Source organism: Artibeus jamaicensis, unplaced genomic scaffold (genome assembly GCF_021234435.1).
Source record: "Artibeus jamaicensis isolate MK-2021 breed Jamaican fruit bat unplaced genomic scaffold, CSHL_Jam_final contig_414, whole genome shotgun sequence".
Taxonomy (NCBI): Eukaryota; Metazoa; Chordata; class Mammalia; order Chiroptera; family Phyllostomidae; genus Artibeus; species Artibeus jamaicensis.
Window position 1 is genome coordinate 5,364,662 of NW_026521822.1, and position 17,250 is coordinate 5,381,911.

The 17,250-nt window shown below is 39.9% G+C and overlaps 1 protein-coding gene across 1 annotated transcript; it reads right to left on the reverse strand.

Annotated features, from left to right (window-relative positions):
• Window positions 1–1,082: 1,082 nt before the first annotated feature.
• Window positions 1,083–7,141, reverse strand: FAM216B (family with sequence similarity 216 member B). Its single transcript, XM_037143758.2, has 3 exons — window positions 7,046–7,141; window positions 2,998–3,118; window positions 1,083–1,300 (listed from the first exon to the last, which is right to left on the reverse strand). The coding sequence occupies exons 1-3, from the start codon at window positions 7,139–7,141 to the stop codon at window positions 1,083–1,085; spliced, it is 435 nt and encodes a 144-aa protein (XP_036999653.2).
• Between the last annotated feature and the right edge of the window lie 10,109 nt (window positions 7,142–17,250).

Sequence of the window (17,250 nt, forward strand, 5' to 3'; positions counted from 1 at the left end):
GAAGCCATCTGATACAGGGCTTTTGTTCGTTGGTAGTTTTTTAATGTTATTATTATTAGTGCTTTAATTTAATTAGGTGTAATCAGTCTAATAAGATTTTCTGATTTTTAAAATTCAGTTTTGGAAGACTGTATAATATTAGAAATTTATCCATTTCACCCACATTGTACAGTTTTTTGGCATATAGATAGCTGTTCATATTTTCTTTCAAACCTTTGTATTTCTGTGGTGTCATTAATTTCTCTTTTACTTTTGATTTGATTTATTTAGGTCTTCTCTCACTTTTTTCTCAATGAGCCTGGTTTATCTTTTCAAAGAATCAGCTTTTATCTCATCTTTTGCTTGTTCACATAGTTTTGTGTGCTTTACTTAAAACCATCAAGGCCACTGAAAGATTAGACTTGTAATTAGTTTTCAGGGGCTATTTCTTGTTCTGCTGAGAGTGTACCTCCACTTACCAGGGGTGTGGGGTATTTGCATGAATTCTTTTACCCACATCAAGGTTAATTGCAGAATGTAGAATGAACTTAGCTGTTGTGGGTTGATAATTTCAAGTTTCAAGATTACACAAAAGAATTGTTGAGTCAGATGAGAACCAGATTTGGGGCCAAGTTGACGGCTATTGCTTGATGGGAAAAAAGAGAGGAAGGGAGACATGAAAATTTATAGTCCCAGTGTAGCTGAGAAGATATGGCTTCAGGAATCCTGCATGCTGAGTGTTAACTCTGTGTTGTTTAGGGTATTTTCAATACATGCAATAGGTAGCTTTTCAGGGATGGTCACCCGGTGATAGAGAACCTGGCAACCTCTGATTACTTTTCCCTTTTCACTGTTTTTGGGACTTCTCTAGGAGGTTTTAACTCAAAGGAAACTTTTACTTTGAATGCTTCAAAAGTCATTTTACTCTATAGATATGTCAAGTAAAAGGAATTCTCAATGTGTTTTTGTTGGTAAAATTTATATGCATAGGAGAAAGATGATTTCTACTTGTGGGTTTATATTACAAGATTTATTTATGCTCATTTACAAATATATACTCAGTATTCACTAGATGCTAGGAGTCCATGAACACACTGCCTGTTTTAGATCTTGTGCCAAGTCTTGGCTCCTGTGGATCGGAGCCTTGCACTTTTGGCTCTGGGTTGAACCACAGACACTGGGAGTGCTGGCAGCCATGTTCTTGTCATGGCTGAAGCCCTCCAGGGAATGGTTCTTTGCAGAGCTTCCTTGGCTGAGGCTTTCTTGGTTAAATCTCTAAGTACAGCAGTACAAGCCAAGGCCTCCTGCTGAGTAATATAACCTAGGGGAAAGAAATAAGAGAGATGTTAAGGTCAATAGTTTTACAAAACAAATAAGCAAAAAACACTGGAAATATTCAGATTCACAAAATTTCTTCTACTCTACAGGATAAAAGAAAATTTTTAGCTCAATTGTTCAGCACAATTGAGACAATTGTTTAGCACACCCAGATTTTTATGATTTTTTGAAGACAGGAAGTATATTTCTTCTTTTGCATCAATCATTCAGTAAATTAATAAATACATAGCCATTGATTATCATGACAGATCATTTGGAGAGGGGCTTGAGCCATGAAGAATCTTCATCTGAATTGTTTATTAGTATCAAAATATTCTTCAGACCAGAAGCAGATATATTCAGTCTCTCTGTGTTATTAAAGTAGTCTGCAGATCACCTACACAATCATCTGGCTAAGACCGCTTTTCATGATACTTTTTAAAAATGCAGATTTCTGGTTCTACTCCAGATATCTTTGAATCATAAATTCAAAAAGTTAGGCCTGGAAATCTACATTTTAATAACATACACAGTTGTATTTTATGTGTACTAAACATTGAATATTCTGCTTCTAGGTTCATTGACTTCTAAGCAATTTTATTCTGCAAACAAAGCTCTGCTATTTACTAGTTACATGACCCTAGTCAAGTTATTTAACTTATCATGTCTCAATTTTATCTTCTGTAAAATGTGGGTTATAAAGGCATCTACCATGTAGACATGTTTGAGTTTTAATAAGACAGTACATGCAAATACAAGCAAAGTACTTAGACTAATTGCTGAAACCTAGGAAGACATAATAACAGATAACTACTGTTACTGTTTTTCTTATTAAACACTTGCAGAAGACATGTTTTCCTTCTGTGCAAATACAGAAACAATAGTATAAGTAGATGTGCTAGTGCGAAGTGAGTAGTTTAGAAAAAATAATAATAAATAAAGTTCTATGGGAGTTACAAGAGTGTAATAGAGAGGAGCTGAAGACTGAAAACATTTTTGAAAGAAAAGAGATTTAACAACAATTATATCTTTTTGTAGGTTGTGACTTATGATCTATGAAGGTTTTTCAGAACCATTATTTCATTTATGCTTCATAAAATCCCATGAAGTTCATAGGAGAAGAGAGACATTGGGGCATGGGAAAGAAAGTGCACGATCTTTGCAGGTGATGGTCCTAACTGACATTTACTACCTGTGCAAGCTTGGTCGGGTTATATACCTGCCTGACCTACATTGCCCACAACTGTAACATGGGGAGAAATGAGAAAGCAAGCATAGGACTCCAAACACAATGTCTGGAACATGGTAAATGCTCAGGAATACAAGTATTCCTTTTGTGAGGAAACCATGTCTCTGAGTTTATGCAATCAGCAAGGGGCTGAGCTGTGGTTTTTAGCTTAGACCATCTGCTTGAGGCCATGGCTGTTTCTATCACATCAAGTTCCTGTAAATCTGAGAGCTGTTGATATTTTACAACAATTCACCCTCCAGTTTCTTTAAACCCTCTTAATTTACCCATAAAACCTTCCTTTCTGTTGTCAGGAGTAATTATTTTTAAAGTCGGCCTGCCAACCACATTGCTAAAACAGCTTGTTGGCAGAGGGCATTCTACTTGAATTTTTATCAGGAGACTTGACTTCTGGCTTCAGTGAACAAGTCTTTTCTTGAGGTGCTTGGTCCAGGTCAGGTAGTTAAACTCACCAAGCAGCTGCTGGTGCTGAAGGCTGTGAATATATCGGGTCTGCAGGGCCTCCCACTGGGGCCTGGAGTTGTAAATCCTCATGATGCTGTAAAAGTAGCGCTGCTGCCCTCTGGTTAGGTCCTGTCAGAACACAGCAAGTGATACTGATGAATTGGTGGAGTTTACTGAATTAAGAGTGTCATGTATTCAAAGCTGACTTCCCCTTAAGTAAGATGCTTCTCTCCCTCTTTTCTTTTTCTTGCTCTCTCTCTATAATATATACATTATATATCACATATATAATATATACACTATATATATATCAATTGGAAAACAACAATTGGGTAGTTGTCTTCCTTAGGTTACTTAAACAATCTCACTGGTCTGTATAAAGGTGAAATGTCTAAGGAAAGGATTCTAGCTCAGTACGTCAAAGTTTTGGGCAGAGGGAGATCCAAGGATTTTTAGTTTTTATTGATCTCTTATAGTCCTTGTTGAGAAAGGCAGGTTGTGAGGATCTACCCAGGTCTAGAAGTGCCAGGCCTCTGCATGGCATACTCAGCCCCTTGCTGACTGCATAAACTCAGAGGCATGGTTTCCTCACAAAAGGAATACTTGTATTCCTGAGCATTTACCATGCTCCAGACATTGTGTTTGGAGCTCTATGCTTGTTTCCTCATTTCTCCCCATGTTACAGTTGTGGGCAATGTAGGTCAGGCAGGGTAGGACAGAACTTTCTGCGGAAGGGTGTCGGTAAGCATGGGGGATAGGTAGATGAACAGACATAATATGGTAGAGGTTCAACAGAAGGAAAATAAACTCTGCCTGCACAGTCAAGGAAACTCCTTAAGTGAGATGATCAACACCAGTAGACTTACAGGTGAATAGGAAGTCCTTAAGAGATTAGAATTCTGGTTCTAAAAGGCATCAGCATCACCTGGTACTTGTTTGAAATGCAAATTATCAGGCTCCACCCTAGACCTACAGAATCAAAAACTCTGGGTGGGGTCCAGCACTCTGAGTTTTAACAAGTCCTCCAGGTGATTCTGAAACATGAATGCTAGAACTGGAGAACCACAAAAGCGGAAGACAAAGAAGGTAGAAAGCAGTACAATTTCTTTTATAGGCACAACATGTCCAGATATATTGGGAAGCAGACTTTTTTTTAAACTTTAATCAGAACATGGAGTTTGAACTAGAAAAGGCTGTAGCATTAAACAGGGGAGGTCGTACACAACTTCATGCCAGGTTAAGAATTTAAAGATTACCCTTTTTAATAAGGATCCATTGATGGTCTTTATTTAAGGCAGTGCTTCTCAACAGTGTGATTTTGACCCTCAAGAGACATTTGGCAATGTCTTGGGGAAATCTTTAATTGTCACAAATGGTGAGAGGGAGGAAGAATGCTACTGGTATTTGGTGGAAAGAGGCCAGTGATGCTGCTGAACACCCTACAGTGCATGAGACAGCATCCAGTTCTTACAACAAAGAATTATCAAGCCCAAAATGTTACACATTTAAGCTGACCAGATTTGCATTTTAGAAAGATTTTGCATGGAGAAAGAGCTCACAGGAAAATGGACCATTGGTGTGGAGATAATTTGGAAGGCTGTCATCTATGCTAGGGAGAAACAAAAAGGACCTAGGCTCCCAGTCATGGACAAACAAACATCATGCAGTCTCGCTTGTATGTGGAATCTAATGAAAAAAGTAAACTGACAAAATAGAAACAGAGTAATGGACGCAGGAACAGACTGACCCCTGTCAGAGGGGAGAAGGGAGGTGGGGACTAGATGAAAAAAAAATGAAGATGAGGCAGGACAGCAAAAAGCTAGGGAAATTCCTAGATAAGTATAATAAGGGAAATTGAAGCAAAATAATTAAACAAGACCTAGCAATTTTAGCAACTTACAGCCAGCTAATGAATCACAAGGCTTTATCTTCCCTAAGGACAGTTAGGAGCAAGTGGTTTACACACTCCAGACTGTCCCAGGGCAGAACAGCCTTGGTCCCCATCCCTCCTCAATGATGTTCCTCCTCAAGGTTCACTAGTAATGTTTTTTAAAAATAAAACTAACCAGAAAAATAACCCTGACCCCTCTATACACACGTTTTGATGAACAAGTTGAAGGACACATCTGGAAATCTAATGAATATTCTGTTAAGAGCCTTCCCCTGAGATCTCCCCTAAAATTCCTGCTGCTTCCAAGGAAAGATAAAAAGCCTCAAGACAAACAATCCACTTCACACTTTCCCTCCCTGGAGGACCCAGCACCTTTCCCTTCCCCTACTTCTTCCCCTACAGGCCTGCATCTCCCAAACTTTAAGGGATCCCAGGAAACATGCAACCAGGGAAGAAAAAATGGGCAGTGGCAGCTCATCCTGGCTAACTCCCTGAACCTGCTCTAAGGACCCCTTTTTCTCTGACTTCTCAGGGAGCTCACTTCTTTTACTGTGACTGCTATTTCTTAGAGAGCCGAAGACCCACCTAGTCTCCCTCCTGTTTCTTCATCTATCTTATGTCCTTCTGTATTTCGCTATCCCCAGCTTTAATAAACGTCCTCTCAAAATCAACTGGACTTATTTTGTAAAATCTTCCCTACACAAGGTCGAGAACCCACACATTACTAGTGGGTCCAAGGCAGACCCACTCTGGCCCAGACCTCATCCAATAACAAAGGGATTAGCCGAAAAGCATTTATGCATAACCCATAGACACAGACAACAGTGTGGTGATGGCCAGAGTGGAGGGGAGAGTGGGGACTGGATGGAGGTGAGCAAAAGAGAGTGGGAAATGGGAACAATGTAATAGGGTCAACAATAAAAAGTAAGGCTAAGAAAGGAGTTGTGGAGTTAAATTACTATTATATACTTAATAGTTTTTAAAAAAAATTCCTATGAACTTTTTTCCCCAAAGTTGTATTTATTTATTTATTTATTTTTGGACAGAGGGTAAGGATGGGAGAGAGAGAGAAACATCAGTGTGTGGTTGCCTCTCATGCACCCCCTACTGGGAACCTGGCCCACAACTAGACATGTGCCCTGACTGGGAATAGAACCAACAAAACTTTGGTTCAAAGGCCAGTGTTCAAACCACTGAGCCACACCAGCCAGGGCCTATACCTAATATTTCTTAAGTATTTATTGTATGCAGATGAGGAAACTGAGATAGTGGCATCAACATTCTGTAAAAATAAAGATAAAATAAGTTTATCCCAGGCCAGAAAATTCAAAACAATGACAGAATTTTAAAACTACTTGGTAAGTATGTAATAAATCTAAACTTAAAGTAAATATTTATAAAAATGACTTTTATCTGTTAGAAATTTTGTTTGGAGATGAAATATGTAAACCAGTTTTTTTTTTAAGCCTAGAGATCTTAAACTTAAAAAATATATACAGAGTAAAAGCGGCAAAGCCTAGTGCTTCAAAATTTGAGACATCATCTCAGCTTTACAATTACTGAGTTACATCTTTTAAAAGATAATATATTTGAAGAAAATTAATTCCTGATTAAGCCTTTTCAAATGACTGAGAAAGATATAATGTGAAAATTCCAGGCCAATTTCAAAAGCAGAGCTCTAAAATGCAATGGGAGTTTCCATTATATTAGATAAAACCATAAAAGTTATGGTTTTGTTAAATAAGAACAAAAAGTCTACATCTTTTCCTTAGTAGAACTGTCAACTTCCAAAATAAGAAGTAACAGTAACATTTCTAATACTCTTATTTAGTTGTTCATTCTTCCTTGAGCGGGATGGCAGGATACTGAAACTTTTACAGAGTATTTATGCGAATGGCTTGAACTAATTTTGACTGAAAGGAGCTAACAGCTTTGTAGCAGAGAATCAGAGTGTGGTCAGTCAGTGAGCTTCCCACCACTGCTGTGGGTGTAGAAATAGATAATCCACACTCATTCACTCTCCCACACACACTGGCAACATTCAGGGAGGGCCTACACTGGGCCCATTGTTCTTGCTACTGCTGGGTGAACAAAGACATGAAGATTTCTCAAGCCTTGAGGGAGACACAGACAAGGCCTCTTCATCTGTGAATAACATGCTGCACCTTCAGTAATGTCATGTCAGCAGATGGAGGCACTCGAATGCAAGGAATCTGTGTAATAGTCTGAAGCCTTTGTTGTCTTTTCTGTTTTTCTCCCATTCTTTATCCTGTATCTCCAAGGAACAACAAAAAATAGCATAAAATTGCATTTTGCTCAACAAATTTTAGGAATGTACCTAAGTAATTAAGTAAGCAAGCAAATAAACAAATAAATGCATGTTATTTGTTTCCAGGGATAAGAAATTTTCTCACAGGTTTCCAAGTAAGTGGATTTCACCACACCGCTTAGTTCTGTGCTTTCCCCTGTTCTCATCCTTTTTTATGGGAGGAATAATTCAGAGCCCCATGTCTCTCTGCTGAACACTGTGTTTGGAAGACATGGGTCATAGAGCCATATAATGTCACAACAGCTGCTACTTGATAATTTTAAAAAACATTTAGTATCTTCTCTGATTCTAAAATTAATAGGTTTCATTATGAAAAATTCAAAAAAATTAAAAATTAAATAAAATAACACATCAACCATAACCTAACTTTCCATTACTATTGTTAGCATTTGACTGATTTCTTTTTATTAATTTTCTGCGTACATTGTGTGTGATTTGAGAGAAGAGCAATCATAGTCTATGTGTTGTGTATTTTTCCAGCTTATTAAATATCCATTAAAATATGTCTTTTAGTGACACTATAGTATACTTTTACTTCATTCTCCATTTCTTACACATATAGATTTGCAGTTTTATAGCTCTATACTAAAAAAAGCAACTATTAAATCTAGCCACATTTTTGCCACTTTCCTGCAAAGATACAAAATGAAGTCACACCTGCTTATGAGTAAATCTTCTCTCCATGTAATTTAGGGTTTAGAATCTGAGATGTATATAATAATTTAAAAAATTAACAATCAAAGAAGAATAGACATATTGGAATAAGGTTGAGAGACACAGAATGAGAACCCCCAGCATATTCCCCTCCATTCACAGCTTTGCTCTTGGAAACAATGCCTATCTTATCAGGTTGCTTGATTAACTGAGATTATGAACACAGAACAATCTTTATGCTCTTCTCCTCTGTCATTATGTTCATGCACACATATGTGTACAAGTGCACAACGAAAACACATGTAAGAAACACTTTAACATGTGAGAAAACTCTGGTTCTGAGTTCACAGAGCCCAAGCTCAAATGTTCCAAAAGAGAAATGTGTTAGGGAAACATCAGTCAGCACCTCCATGTATCCTGTTCCCATGATATAAACTTATAAAATAAACTATAAATATTTAATACTGTTTTCCTTCAACATGCACTCCAGAAACCACACCAACCAAGACGTACTCTTTTAATATTCTCTGTGATGGAAGCCAAACTCTATCCTGTACTCAAATCATCTTAATATCTCTTCTCCCATTTTCCAGATCTGTAGAGCAGAGCATAAATATTCTTCAAGGCTGGAAAGATTTTTTCTTTCCTAAAACAGCATAACAAATGACTGATGATATTTCTTGTGGCAACAATTTATGTGTGCTGAGAAAATCCATCTTACTTATTCAAGTGGTCTGCACCTGATACAGTTTGATTAAAATGCTTAGGTAGATAATTCAGGAGGAAAAATTTACAAAATAACATATCTGAAACATAAAGACATGTGTGCTTAAAAGAAACTTACCCTGTGTTGCAGTCTCTCTTTTTTTAAAAAGCACCCATTCATATTCCATTAATTTTTTACAAGGTCTCTTTCTTCTTGCAGTGGTGGGGTGAAAATCCAATCTGTTGATGAGCTGATATCCAAGCAACATCATGTGATTAAACAAAGAGCTGGGAGAATTTGGCCTCATGCCTTCTCCTGCTTCTGGACTACATTCAACTGAACCGTTTAATCTTTTTCTTTTCCAGATTGTGTCTACTCAAGTGTCAACTTCTAAATTTATCATATCTGTGTTGTATGATATAATACAACACAGCAGAGGAAAGTACATGAAAACAGAGGGGGTGAATGTTAAAGGTCAAGCAATCCTTTGGAACAACAGGCCATCACATGAATAGTTCCCAGGTTTGGAGTCAGTAGCCCCCATCCCCATTGCTCAGAATGATGAAGGAAGCTGAACATAGAGGTGCAGGCATCAATTTGACTGTGGTGAACTATGGGATTGTTACATAGTTCAAGATAATGTTCTCTCTTAGTTTTAGAGGAGTATGATATTTTCCATATTTAATCTTGGGCAGAGGTTATATATCATGATAATGAACCTATGACACAATGTTCTTGCCACACTGATGTCATTAGTGTACATCTCACATTTTAACCTGGTTCATGAGAGCAATCTTATCCCTTCCTCTGGGCTAGCATTATTATTAGAGACTTCCTTTTTTTCTTGAGAAATCTCTTTCTGAATGCCAACTTTATCTGCAAAGATGAAAAGGTTTTAGAAAAAATGGGAAAAAATGTCAAAAGAAAACCACAAATTAAAAATTTTTGGAAGGCTTAGAGGAAGGAAAACACAGGAAGATAAGGGTTATGAATAGCTTAAAGAAGAAAGAAAGAACCCAACAGACACAAACAGTTTGATTTTTTTTCAATTATTTAAATGCAAATATTCTGGACAATAAACAGCACAAACAAGAGTATATAAGTGCTAGTGAATACCACAAAAACTCTCACTGGATCTGAGAGTTTGGTGAGTCACTACTGAGAGACAAAGAAAAGTTAAATGCAGAGTTGGCATTGTCAATGGAGTCTTCCTTGAATGTTTTTCCAGGATGTGATGAAATGCATTCTGGAGCATACCACATATGCTGACTGTTACGCACAGATGCTGATTCATAACAGCGTGCATCCAACCCTGACCAATCAGAAAAACGAAAATAGATCTAGGTGTTCCCCACAGAGAGGGAGTATGATATAAGGAATCTCCTACAAAAGTATTGGAATGGGCTAGAGAAGCAAAACAAGAAAGGTAAGATGATCCAAAGATTGACAATTACACTCAAATATGATCATACCTGGATCTGGAAAACAAAAGGGAAAATGATTTCACCCAGGGTCCATGAACACTTTACCTCTGAGATGCTTCTGCTGGGGCAGTGCTGCTTGAGCAGGGACTTGGGACCCACAGGTCACCAGCCACCTTTGCTTCTGTGTTTTTTCCAGAACTGCTCATATTACCATTGTGACCACCTCTGTCACTACACTGCTGCTGCTGCTGTTGCTGCTGCTGTGCTTGATGCTATTGTTCCTACCACAGATGTGAGCAGAAACCATGAAAAGAGCTTCTTCTTGAATACAGGTTTCCATTTCCTACCTCCCATTGGATGCCAGCTGGAGAGGGATGTTGTAAAATGTATTTTGCAGTCTTCCCACTGTTGTGGTATAAAGAAGGTTAAATACAAAGCTGGGAGGTAATGGAACATTACCTTTTGTTGAGGATTACATCAACAAAAATCTGAGAGATACCTATGAAATCAGGCAGAAGGTTTAGAGACTAAATATACAGTTAATGTTTGCCTATGCCATTAAAGTTTGGAATTTTATAAGAAAGGGCAAAATAAAAGATAATTAACTAGCTCTATAGATGGTATCAAAGAATGAGATATATATTTTTGATCAATATCTTAGGTTTCAATCATAATAAAACAATAATCAGTTTTGGATAAAAGAAGTTGTTTTCACAAAAAGCAGCTATACTTTTCAAAAGAATTAAGAAATGCAAAAAATTAAAAAAATAATAGTAACAAGCATCATCTAATTACTATAAAGGAGTAATTTTTAAACTTTTCATCTTATGACATACATAAACCAATTACTAAAATTCTGTGGCACACCAAAAATACATGTTTTGCCAGTCTGACAAAAAAATAGGTATAATTTTGATTCACTCACACCAGGCAGATATTACTGTGTTGGGAGTTGTCATTTTTTAATTTCACAATCTAAAGGAAAAGACATGAGTGCCCCTAACTACATAGTCAAGTATTGCATATTTTAAAATTCTTGCAGCACACTGGTAGAAACTTGTTGCTATAGAGCAGGGGTCCCCAACCTGCAGGCCTTGGACTGCTACCAGTCTGTGGCCTATTAGGATCTGGGCCACACAGCAGCAGGTGAGGGCAGCCAGCAGCCAGCAATGGAAGTTGAGCTCTACCTCCAGTCTCTCCCTACACCCTTCACCAGGTCCCTGGAAAATTGTCTTTCACAAATCCGTTTCCTGGCACAAAAAAATGTTGAAGACCACTGTTAAAGGAGAGATTGAAGAAAAAGATGAAAGAACTCAGATGTGGGCAATAGTGTGGTAACTGTGGGTGGGGGAGGTTTAGAGGGATAAACATAAATAAAAAAATATAATAAGAAATACTGCACAGGACTTCCGCCAAGATGGAGGCATAGGTGGAAGTACTGTGCCTTCTCACACAATGAAGTTTAAAAACAACAAAGTTCTAGCATCAAAAATGCAGCCAAACCACAGAAAACTGAACTATACAGAAGTCTGACAACAACGAACCCTTCAGCCAAACCAGTAAGAGGGGGGTTGGGCAGGAAAGATCCACCGGACCAACCCGGGTACACAACCCAGGTGCGCTTGCAGCAGTGGGCGGATCCCAGGTGTGGAGTAGCAGGCAGACCCACTGAGGGTGCAAGGTAGTGGACTCACTGAGGGCTGACCACGGTCACACATTTGTGCGCAGATAAACCGGTGAAAGAGCGAGCGGTGAGACAGACCATGCAGGCCCAAGTGGTGGGAAGCGGCAGAGGGGACCACCATTGTCCCTCTCTGACCCCGCCCCCACATACAGCATCACAAACCTGCGACCTGGGTAGCCCTACCCTGGTGAACATCTAAGGCTCCGCTCCTCATACCTAACAGGCACGAACAGATCAAAACATGGCTCAAGAACAATTCAGAGCCCCTGAGCCAATAAATCTAAGTGATGAAGAAATAGCCAAACTTTCAGATGCACACTTCAAAACACTGGTGATCTGGATGCTCACAGAATTAGTTGATTTTAGCCACAAATTAGAGGATCAGATGAAAACTAAACTAATTGAAATGAATGGAAATGCACAGGAAACCAATAGTAATGGAAAGGAAACTGGGACTCAAAGGAGTGGACCAGAAAGAGGAAAAAAATGACCAAACAGAAAAATATAAAGACACAAGAATTCAAAAAAAAATTAGGAGAGGCTTAGGAACCTTCAGGACATCTTTAAACGTTCCAACATCCGAATTATAGGAGTACCAGAAGGGGAAGAGGAACAGCCATGAGTGGAAACCTTATTTGAACAAATAATAAAGAAGAACTTCCCCAGTCTGACAAAGGAAATAGACTTCCAGGAGATCCAGGAAGCTCAGAGAGTCCCAAAGAAGTTGGACCCAAGAAAGAACACACCAAGGCACATCATAATTATATTAGCCAAGATTAAAATGAAGGAGAGAATCATAGAAGCAGCAAGAGATAGAGGGACAGTCACCTACAAAGGAGTTCCCATCAGACTGTCAGCAGATTTCTCAAAAGAGACCTTACAGGCAAGAAGAGGCTGGAAAGAAGTATTCCAAGTCATGAAAGGCAAGAACCTACATCCAAGATTGCTCAATCCAGCAAAGCTTTCATTTAGAATGGAAGGGCAGATAAAGTGCTTCTCAGATAAGATCAAATTCAAGGAGTTCATCATCACCAAGCCCTTATTATATGAAATGTTAAAGGGACTTACCTAAGGAAAAGAAGATAAAAAAGATGAACAGTGAAAGGACAGCAAACTCACAGTTATTAACAACCACACCTAAAACAAAAGCAAGCTAAGAGGACAGCTAGATCAGGAGCAGAACCATAGAAATGAAGATCACATGGAGGGTTAGCAATAGTGGAGTGGGAGATGGAGAAGGGAAGAGAAGGTGCAGAGAATAAGTAGCATAGATGGTAGGTAGAAAATAGATAGGGGGAGGACAAGATTAGTATGGAAAATATAGAATCTAAACTTGAGACACGTGGTCATAAACTAAAGGGGGGCATGGTGGGGGAGGGGGTGTACAGGGTAGAAGGAAATGAAGTGGGGAGATAGAACAACTGTAATGGCATAATCAATAAAATATATTTTTTAAAAGAAGAAGTACTGCACAAAAAAATTAAAGTCACTGCTCTTGTCTGAGGGAAAGCTTGGGGTAGGAAGGACCCAGGCAGTGACCTCAATACACTGAGTTAAACTGAGCAGTGACCTCACTTCCTGACCACAGAGCCCAACAGAACTTGGAACCCTGGTAACCAGGCAGCCACATTCTAAACCTGCTCCTATCCAGCTCATTTTGGTTGGAGACTTTGACACTGGACAGGATGTTTTCATGTTATCTGCTCATATCCCAAGGCTGTGACCCCCAAAGAGGCAGTGATGATAATATTCCACTGTGGCTGCCACTGGGTCCAAAATCATCCCAGACACCTGTGGGCATTTTCACAGCGGGACCCAGAGGTAACATGGGATGGCCCAGGGCTGTTCTGTTTGGGCCAGGTCACCTCTCCTATTCCACCTGAGAAGCCCTATGCCTCATGTGTATGTACACGCATGTGTATGTGGAAGAGACTAATGTAGGGGAGGGTGTGTACCAGCAGGAGCTGGCTGAAGGAGGCTGGGTCAGAAGCCTGGTGGGCAGGTCATGTTCATACCCGAGGTCAGGACAGGCTGAGTGGACATGGATTGTGGGTGGTGACCCCTGCCCGTGGTTTATCCCAGGCCCTTGAGGTGAATCTCATTTCTCCTGGGTGGAGGTTTGTGCAGATGCAGGTCTGGGCCAGATCTGGGAGCCGAGGGTCCAGTGGGTAGAAGCAGCAGGACTTAAGAGACTAGGGCTGGGTAGGCCTTAAGGTCACTGGATCAGAACCGAACACTGTCATTGCAGAGTGGCACCCAGGTCATGGAGGAACAACAGCTGGTTGACAAGGACCCCCACCCTGTGTCCACCAGTGAGGAGCAGGTGTGCCACATCACCAAGGGCCAGAGCAGGACCAAGGTGACTGTGGCCACCTGGGGGTCTGGGGAACCAGGGCAGGTAGACAGCCTGTGAAGGACACCATCCTGGAAGCTGCTGGGCTCCACAGCCAGCTCACCATTTCCATTTCGGACTGCATCCTGGAGCACAGTGCCCACGTTGCACACACAGGGCCAGATGACCTGGAGCCCAGGAGGCAGAGCCCAGGGTGAGAAGGTGGGGGAGGAGGGGGTAGTATGGGGGTGGAGGCTCATGCAAGCTTATTGGGAGGGGTCAGTATCAGACAAATGGGGGGCACCCACAGAGGCTGGCCAGGAGAAAAGGGCAGCCTCAGACCACTTGTGTGCTGGACTGCCCATGGGGAGGATATCCTGTGGTTGGTCCTGGGCTCTGGCTGTGTTCTGTGTTGGGGGGGGCACATGGAAATGCAGGCACCTGGGTGCTCTTTTCTCCTCTGGGAACTTCAGCACCAGCCCAGGAGGCAGAGCCAGGTCCTGCATCAAACCTGTCAGACATCCCCAGGAGCTCCATGCAGGGGCAGACCAGGAGGCGTGTCTGCCTCCAGTGGTCATTCCACCTGCAGCAACCACTCCAGCTGCAGCTGTGGAGCCAGGGCTGGCCTGTGCAGCATCTCCTGACCTGACTGAGGCCCCACCACCCCTGCCTGAGGAGCCCTCCCTGAACCTGCTCTGGTTCCTGCCACAGGGGAGGGGCTGCCTCTGGAAAATGCAGCAGGACCAGCTCTAGAGCAGCCTGTTGAACCTGTTGAATTTGTTTTACCTTCATCCTTTGACCTGTTTCCTATATTTGCTTTCATTGTTATGTTTTTCTTTGCTCCATGGTGTGATTCAGTTTTTTATTATTTGGGGTTCTTTAGGTTTTTTTCCTTGTATTTTCTTTTCTTATCCTTCATTTCCCCATGATGTAATTCATTTTAAATAATGAATAAAAGTTATATTTTGTATTTTAAATTTGTGCCATTCTCAAGTGTGACATGCATTCAGGATGCAAGCATCACGACCACTATCTAGTTGCAGGATGCTCCATCACTCCAAAGGGAGATCCTGCACCAGAAGGACTCACTTTAAAGATGTTTCAAAAATTAAAAATGGATCTGCCTTTTGACCCAGCAATCCCACTTCTGGGAATATATCTGAAGGACCCTAAAACACCAATTCAAAAGAATGCAAGCACTCCTGTGTTCATGCAGCATTATTTACAATTGCCAACATGTGAAAGCACCTCAAGTGTCTATCAGTAGATGAGTGGATAAAACAACTACAGGACATTTATATGATGAATACTACTTGGTCATAATAAAGAAGAAAATTTTACCCTTTGCAATAATATTGATGGACCTGGAGAACATTATGCTAAGTAAATAAGTCAGAAAAAGACAAATACCTTATGGTTTCACTCATATGTGGAATCTAATGAAAAAAATGAACAAACAAGCAAACAGAGACAGACTCATAGATAGCGAGCAGGAAGACAGGTATGTTGGTGGGGTTAGAGGATAGAATGTTAACTACTGGTAGAGAAGACACATACTATTTCACAGCTGAAACACTGGTAAAGCAATGGGATGCAATGCTTGAGACTTTGGTATGAATACACACCGATATTTAAAACATGGGTAATAAAATGTGTTCATAGAAAAGCAGAATAAATGTGACTTCGTGGGCATTAGAGTGTGAGGAAGAGTGATCCAAGATTGCAACCCAAGATAAAGTTAAACCCTAATTCAAAGAATCCGATTGTTAGAACAAGAGGCAGAACTTTATTGTACACCAGGGAGATGAATACTTTGCTTGAAAATCACAAGCCCAGTGAGAAAGAAGAAAGCATTGAGAAGTACAAATTGATACTTACAAAATAGCCATGAGAATGTAAAGTACAGCACAGGGAATACAATCAATAATATAATAGCTATGTATGGTGCTTGGCGAGTACTAAAAATATCAAGGAGAACTTTGTAAAATACATTGTTATCTAACCACTATACATACACGTGAAACTGATACAAATAATATTGAGCGTACACCGTAATTAAAAAATAAAACTAAAAAACAAAAACAACAACAACAAAAAACATGAGCCCAAAATGAACTTATCTGCTCATATCCTTCTGTTCCTGTTCCTTCTGCAGGATATTCTTTGCTTCCAAACTCTCTATGGGGATAAGACTGCCATGCACAGCCCTTGATTGCCCAGGCTCTCAGAGGGCCTCAGTGGACAATAATAAAGTGAAGGAGTGTCTCTTTCCCAATCTGTACTGCAGTCTCTCACATAGACTTCTGAGTGTCTCCACTCAGAGTCTTACAGTCTCTGTTGGACTCTGCTTTCTCATAGGACTACATGATCTTTGAGCTCAGTCTTGTTTGATAGAGTAGATGTTGATTAGTCTTTGATTATTCTGCTTTTTTCCTCCAATTTCTTCACTGAAAGTGCTATTTCTCCGAGATCCTAAAACAAAAGTTGTCACATATATTGATGCCTTAGGGATCACTAGCCTCAAAAAATGAGAAAACTTCAAGCCCCAATTTGGCCTCTAAGAGCCACTTTCAGTAAGTGGAAACCACTTTGCACACTTAGAAGCAGTGATTATCAGGAAAAAGAAAGCTGGATATGGTCATATACAAGGGTAGACAAAAATAGCTTTACAATTGTTTGTATGGAGAATAATACAATAATTAATCAATAATAATAGAAAAATAAGCTCAGTGCTTGACACACTCACAACTATAAACCTACTTTTGTCCAACTCCGTATATGCTAAGGACTTTGGAAAAACATATTTCAAAAACATTTAGGATTTCAAAAAATCTAAAATGAAATACAACTCAGCAAGAGAATGCCCTGAAGTTTCATTGTGACTCTATGATCCCAAATAAACTCTATGGAAGAAAGAGGCAAGATATCAAAAGGAACTAAAATAGATAGACTGGGAGTTTACATACAATGCTAGACTTGAGGCCAGGATATATTTTTTATTGTTGGTCAGTTATAGTTGTCCCAATTTTTCCTCAATTACTTTTCCCCTGCCCTACCTACCCCCACCTCCCACATTCAGTCCTCCCTGCCCCCTGCATTGTCTTTGTCCATGGGTCCTTAAATACTTTTCTTTTAAATTCTTGCAATTTTAAAAATGATCCTGGCCTCAGAAATCAGAGAGCAATAAAATTGCAAGAATTTAAAAGAAAAGTATTTTGTATTAGGCATTAACAAAAGTCTT

What these genes read in the sequence shown, in the direction of transcription:
- FAM216B (XM_037143758.2), bottom strand. Translation starts at nt 7,141, where the DNA reads ATGGGAGAAAAACAGAAAAGACAACAAAGGCTTCAGACTATTACACAG. An exon ending in CTGACATGACATTACTGAAG is followed by an intron (nt 3,119 to 7,045) that starts GTGCAGCATGTT and finishes GTGTTCTGACAG; the next exon opens with GACCTAACCAGAGGGCAGCA. An exon ending in TCAGCACCAGCAGCTGCTTG is followed by an intron (nt 1,301 to 2,997) that starts GTGAGTTTAACT and finishes TCTTTCCCCTAG; the next exon opens with GTTATATTACTCAGCAGGAG.